This window comes from Centruroides sculpturatus, unplaced genomic scaffold (assembly GCF_000671375.1).
Source record: "Centruroides sculpturatus isolate CEXI.00-Female unplaced genomic scaffold, Cexi_2.0 scaffold16, whole genome shotgun sequence".
In the NCBI taxonomy this organism is placed as follows: Eukaryota; Metazoa; Arthropoda; class Arachnida; order Scorpiones; family Buthidae; genus Centruroides; species Centruroides sculpturatus.
In genome coordinates this window covers 1,407,512-1,414,935 of record NW_019384548.1, presented here as the reverse complement: position 1 = coordinate 1,414,935, position 7,424 = coordinate 1,407,512, and the positions used below count along the sequence as shown (strand labels likewise).

Sequence of the window (7,424 nt, the reverse complement as noted above, 5' to 3'; positions counted from 1 at the left end):
GAAAAAATTAGCAAGTACACAGAACTCGCCCAGGAAATAAGGCATCTGTGAAGGATGGATAGGGTGCTTATTGTACCTGTCGTTCTCTCCTGTACAGGTGTGATACCACACACACTAAACAAAAGCCTGGGAACATTACAATTGAATAGAAATACATACATCACACTACAGAAGGCCACTATATTGAATACATGCCATATTGTTAGGAAATTCCTGAATACAGACACTGACAAACTTATTTAATTTTAGTTTTATTTTGGTTGCTATGCCTTGACTCTGGTCCAGCATAGTACACAGCCACCGGTGTGAACCAAGTATAACCCACTAAACACAACAATAACAACAACTCTATCAAAAAACTTAATACATATGTTAAATTTAAAATAAACCTTATAACAAGTTTTCAAATACTTCTATTTAAAAATCATTGACATTTCAAGATTAATTTTTATATTAGAATAATTTTATCCACAAACTCTCTACATATTGAGAATTTAATTATAATTAATATACAGTAGAGCATCAATTATCTGAATATTGATCAACTGCACTGGCGTGACCATGAGAGGGTACTTAAGGATGCACCAGGATTTGAATGAATTTCAACATGGGATAGGTTAATATATTTTTTCGTACATAATCGGTTATCCAAAAAATCGATTATCCGAACAACCCCAGTCCTGAATTGTTTTGGATAATCAATGCTCTACTGTATTTATTATTAATAGGTATTTTAAAGTTTTGAAAAACTTTAAAATACCTATTACACAGAAAAAAATTACATATGTTAAATGACTATGTAATCTAGTTGCTAACGATAAAAGATTTGTGGTCCTTTGATTTATATACCTAAAGTTAAAATGCTACCTTTGAACAAGACATTTTGTATATAATTATATTTAAATAATGATTATAATCTTGTATATTAGAGCTGTTGAATGATGAATTTTAAGACAAAAAATATTAAAAAATTTAATTGTTAATGTTAACAATAATCTCAATGTACAATTAACCATTAAAAACTGCTAACAAACTAATATTTTATGTATGATTATTAAAAAGAAATCTTATATAAAATAATAAAGAAAACTAGAAATTAAATGCTTATTAGGAATTATATTCTTGATAATTATGGATTATTGATTCTTTATCTCCATTTAGTGAATTGATTCAAATTGATAGCATTAAGTGCATTTTAATAATCATGTATACAATAAACAAAAAGGCCTCTATCAGTGCAAGATTATTCATATGCATAGCAGTCCTGGGTCTTTGTATGGGTTAAGATAGAGTACATAGAAAATATACTTTGACAAGAATAGTGTCATAAGTGCAGTACATTAGTAATGTTCCAGATTGGTATTCTGTTTAGATGTTCAATTGCAGACTTGTTAAAATCTGAATCAGGTCACAATGTAGCCAAAAATGTTCATTTTGTTGAATTTTTATTAAACTGTTTTGCTGGAAATAGTGTGGAATGTGTGACTTATTAACAGAACATCAGATATTCCCATGTGACAATTTCTAAAAGAACATCTAGAATGGAGTGTTTTCCTGCCAGTTGCCTGGCAACAATTTCTTTGACTTGCAACAGATTCAGAATTGTATTGATATATTTGATTCCATATAAGAATTTTCTTTCTATGTCTGAAGTGTAGAAATGTTCTCAACATTTTCTCAAATAGAACTTTTAAATGTGCCTGGCTGACTCTGAATTGAGAGACTGAATACTGTTAATGTTTTCTAAGAGCTTACAAGACTTTTACTGTAAAAAAGGACTTAGAGAAGGTTACAGGATGGACCTACAAAGATGTCAGTATGGAAGCATTCATTCTTCATTCAGCTGTCTCTAGAGGCGAGATTATACTGTGCCTATTAAATTAATTAATTATTAAAAGATTGTAGGACTTATTCTTAGCAAGTATTTGCAGAGAAGCCAAAGTGATTTAATGCAAACCTGCAGCATTTTTTTGACCTTTTAACTGTACTAAAAGAAATTCTGTCAAACATGAAAAGTGTTTTTTTCTGAAATTATAACTGAATCTTTTAATCTAGCCATACAGCTTGGAAATGTAGAAATAAAAATTCCTAGAATTGCAATGCTTTGTTGCAATTCTAGGCTATAGTATTGCGATAACTACAAAGTAATAGACTTAGAAGCATACTATTATGTATCCGTTTCCTGTTTTAAAATTCCGATGTTTATATAAAAAATATAGACATATATGATGCGCCTCCATTATATGTCATAACATGCCCTCCACGCCAATGAGTCAGTTTCCTTGAAATTGATGGCTGTTCCCTTTCTGAATGCTTTAAAAATTTCAAGCTGTTCTAGATATTTCAGACTGGCCTGGTGTTCACATCGTTGTATTAAACATGCATTATCAAGGTTCACTCTGACGACATCGTCAAGCATGAAAGAAGCCAATGGTGTAGCGGAAAGGCGTTTTTGAATTGAGTATTTGTGTTCCTTGATCCTTGCCTTAAGGCAGCGTATGGTAGCACCAATATATTCACCTGGATGATTCACCCTGTGATTGTAAATAGGGTTAGAATATATTCCTGGAATGCAATTCCTATCAAAACGGTCCTTATCATTTTGTAAACACAAGAAAATGGTCGGTGATCTTCTGTAAGCGATAGTTTTACTTGCATAATGAGCAATTTGTTTGTAGGTGCTATGAATGATCCTGTTGTAAGTAATAGGAACAAAGGCGCCACCAAAATTTTAAATGTTACCGGGAAAGTTAAGCAACTCGTTACTGGTTTATTTTTTTACATTCTAAGAATCTTTATTACATTTATTGTTTAAGAAGTTTTTCATTATTAATTATTAACAAAAATTTTAACAATAACAATGAAAAACTTTGTAAACGATGGATTTAATAAAGATTCTTAATAAATTAATAATTATGCCAAGGAGATCGTGTTACCAAAATAATGTTTATAAATAAAGTTTTTCTTTTTAGTAATCCACAGAACGGTCAGATTTGACCCAGAAGTGAAGTTTAGTTCAAGNTTTCGTTATTAGCATTTACAATTTTTTTTTTTTTATAAAACCCATCCCTATACCTAAAAATTAAGCTTTCTGTCATTTTATAATAGTTAAAATTATTTAAAAAATTTTTTAATAAAACATGATAACAAATGGCGCCACCAAAATTTTAAATGTTACCGGGAAAGTTAAGCAACTCGTTACTGGTTTATTTTTTTACATTCTAAGAATCTTTATTACATTTATTGTTTAAGAAGTTTTTCATTATTAATTATTAACAAAAATTTTAACAATAACAATGAAAAACTTTGTAAACGATGGATTTAATAAAGATTCTTAATAAATTAATAATTATGCCAAGGAGATCGTGTTACCAAAATAATGTTTATAAATAAAGTTTTTCTTTTTAGTAATCCACAGAACGGTCAGATTTGACCCAGAAGTGAAGTTTAGTTCAAGTACAGCACTGGGCACTCGCAAAAATAACTAAGACCTTTATAGTTTCTCCTTAAGTCTATTTTTAATTACAGTCAGTCATATAGCCTATATTTTACATTTCTATAAATTAAATGAATTATAACGAAGTTATTTTCGTAGCTGTTATTTATTATTATTTTGACTAAATATTATCGATATTTTGTAACTTTTTCCGTCTGTATGCTCTGAGTGCCTTTTTCCCGCAATGGAGCGGCCAGCTGGTGAGGGAAGGGACTCATGAAAAATTCCTGGGGAATTGCTAGCCCGGATTCCATCGAGTCCTCCAGTAAGTTGACGCCTTATTGTAAGATTTCGCCCTTTTTAATTTAGGAATAGGCATTACATAGCTATCTGAATAATTTTCAAATAAATTTTAACTTTAATGTGTATCCTTATGCATTATTGTAAATTACAATAGGTTTCTATTAAAAAACTTCATGAGACAATATTAATAGACCTAATATAATTCTTAATAATCATCTATTTAAAGTAGTTCTGTCATTATAAACAGTTATAAATTAATTAGAATTCTCTTTAAATTAAAAAGAACCATTACAATAAGTCTATTTGGAAAAGAGCTCTACCTCTTTAAAAAAGAGAAGGGGAGAAAGATTTCTGCTCTCTTATTCTTTCTGTTCTTGAAGCACGTGTCAAAAACAAATTCTGTTTTCCCTCTAATTCACTTTTGGAAGTAATCCAAATAACTTTTATGATTGGCTGTTTATTGCCAATTATCTTTCTCTGCCAAGTACGAAGGCAACAACTAATTTTTGCATGTTTCACACACGAAAAAAACTTCGCTATTTTCTTTGTTATAGGAATCGACTATAATATTTGCTTCACATAACCCGCGGTTTTAAAAAAAGGTTTGAATTAAAAATTTTATATTAATTTTATTTTATATTCAAGACAAATTTGATTGAATTATCTTAACATTTATTGTTTGTTTCCCATTAATAATTTTTAATTTGAGTATTTTCTGATCAGTAGATCGCAATCACGCCTCTAACTCGTAAGATTATGCAAATTATAGGCTACAGTATAATGTTGAAACGTTGTCAGTAATGCCATAATTTTGCATGGTATCACGGACATTAAAAGGGTTATTTTAATTGATATTGAAATTTAAGCATTTAGACAACCAGATCTAATAGAAGAGTTGTATTAATAATAATAATAGCTTCAATGTTTTCTAAATTACAATTTCCTGTATAACAAAATTTAATGTACTGTATTATTTATATTAAAAAATACATTCTAGTATATCTTGAAAGTTATTTAATTAACTATTCGTTTATTTAAATATACTTAATTCTTTAAGTAATTAAACAACTATCAAAAGAGAAAAACCAAAAAATAAATGAATACATCTAAAATAAAATTAACAATACTCACTTGAGATTCTTTACAATGATTATCTTCTGTCTGATAATAATTACAACTAATATTATTCTGAAAACACGTATAAAAAGATTAATCAAAGCATAACAGCACTACTGGTGTGAAAATTCAATAAAATAAATACGTAATTACCGAAAAAACCAGCAATAATTCACTTCCAAAGTAACGTTTTCTACCGTTTTCAACGGTCATCATCAGGTTCGATTCCAAGAGTTCGAAAAAATTGAATCTTGAAGTTATGTGCATGCCCGATGTAGATCCTTTAACAAAATTAGTCCTGTAACTGGTTTCCTGTTTTAAAAATTCCGATGTTTATATAAATATGTAAGCATACATGATGTATATCTATTATACTGTATGTCAAAATACGCCCTCTACGCAATCGCCAACGAGTCCGTTTCCTTGAAATTGATGGCTGTTCCCTTCTTGAACGCTTTAAATATTTCTAGCTGTTCGAGATATTTCAGGCTGGCCTGGTGCTCAGACCGTTGTATTAATCGTGCATTATCAAAGTTCACTTTCTCTAGGTCATCATCTAGGGCGAAAGAAGCCAATGCCGTAGTGGAAAGGCATTTTTGAATTGAGTATTTGTATTCCTTTATCCTTGTTTTAAGGCAGCATGCGGTACCACCAATATATTCGCCCGGACTGTTCACCCTATGATCGTAAATAGAGATAGAATATATTCCTGGGATACAATTCCGCTCAAATCGGTCCTTGTCGTTTCTTAAACAAGAGAAAATGGTCGGTGATCTCCTGTAAGCGATCCTTTTACTCTTTTACTCTTGTAGGTGTGAATGATCCTGTTGTAAGTAATAGGAACAAAGGACGGTTTCCCGGAAGTGCCGCATCCGTAGGTTTTTCGTGGCGTGCTACTAGCTCATTAATTAGGCGCGTAGGGTAACCATGCGCTTAACCTAGCTGCACTTGAAATAGATTCCAGCTCCATTTTCTTATCCTCTGCTCTCGAACAATGAGTGAAACCCTTCTTATTAGGGTCCTAAAAGCAGACCTTGTAACCAAAAGGATCATGTGATTTGGCATGTATAAAAAGCGGAGCATACGAGTTCTTACGGAACATCTTAGTTGTTAATCGACCCTGTTGTAACTGAATGTCAATATCGAGCAAATGCACGCTGGTGGAACTTTGCTGTTCAGCCCGCAACGAGAGGCCATAAGCATTATCATTGAAAGCTTCGATGAACGCTGCCAAATCCGGTTTCTTCTTCCAAACAATGAACACATCATCTAAGTATCTAGAGTACAACTTAATGTTATCGCTTATGCTAGGTAAGACGTGTTGTTCAAGGCGCCTAACCACCAATTCACATATGCACCTGATATGGGACTACCCATAGGTACCCAACCCTCTAGATTGCAGGAAAGTATCTCCCTCAAATACAAAAAAAAAAGACGAGTGACAAATAAGATGTGCGAACTCCAAGATGTTGGAAATATGTCTAGAAGAGTCGTTGATGTTTCGAATGAGAATGTCTCTCAATTCACAAAAACATGGTTCGATGCGAATGGAAGGGAACATGGACTCAAAATCACAAACGGTGAAGTAGATGCCATCCAAGCTGCCAAGTGCGTTCAATATGTGAATCAACTGTACTGAATTGGACACAGTATACGGATATTCCTCCATGTTGTTCGTTATAAAAGAGTTAACAAGAAAGTCCAGTTTGGAAGAAGTCCTGCATAACTTCAGAACAGCCTTTCTATAAGATTTGGCCGGCGTAGCCATATCAAAATAAGCATCCATCATAACCTTTTGTTAAAGGCTCTACATCGGGTATGCGCATAACTTCAAGATTCAATTTTTTCGAATTCTTGGAATCGAACCTGACGATGACCATTGAAAACGGTAGAAAACGTTCGTTTGGAAGTGAATTATTGCTGATTTTTTCGGTAATTACGTATTTATTTTATTGAAAATGATAGAAAAATATTCATTACTTTTTCGCAGTTGGCATCGCCATTAGTAAATTCGGTTGTGGTCGACCAGGTTGCATCTCCGTCTTCGCTGAGACTACCCCAACTAACCGTAAATTCTTCTGGAATGGCATCTGACAATTCTTGATCTCCGTCTCCAGATGTAGATGGCTGAAAAAAACTTTAAAGCATGATTTATCTAATTAATTAAAACGCGCATAAATCATTACAATTACGCTTACGATGTTAGTTACTTCTTGCTTTCTATACAAGACTAAATTATGTTCAATTTCCGCATGCTGTACAAGATCCCACCAATTGGAACATTTCGTCTCACACTTCATGCAGACAGGTACAGTCGGTGCGTCTGAGAATAATTAATTATTCTTACTTAATTGCCAAAAATATTATTATTTAATATTAAATTTTACTTCTGCGTTATATAATTTTAATTTTTCATACAGTGATTTTTAAAATAGATTTTACAAACATTTAAATATACTTTATACAGTAGAAACTCGATTATCCGAAACGGTTTGAAAAAAGAAAATAAATAAAAATAGAACGTTACACGTTGTTTTTGTTTGTTTTATTAATATATTATTATATGTTT

General features: G+C 31.8%; 1 protein-coding gene across 1 annotated transcript in view; it reads right to left on the bottom strand.

Moving 5' to 3' along the window:
- Positions 1-7,178, bottom strand: part of LOC111623586 — a 23,041-nt gene extending 15,863 nt beyond the window's left edge. The window contains exons 1-3 of the mRNA XM_023366215.1: positions 7,054-7,178; positions 6,836-6,982; positions 4,871-4,927 (exon numbers count right to left, since the gene is read on the bottom strand). Of these exons, the coding sequence (XP_023221983.1) occupies positions 4,871-4,927; positions 6,836-6,982; positions 7,054-7,155 (306 nt within the window). The 5' untranslated portion in view covers positions 7,156-7,178. The remainder of the gene's footprint in view (positions 1-4,870; positions 4,928-6,835; positions 6,983-7,053) is intronic.
- Positions 7,179-7,424: the final 246 nt, after the last annotated feature.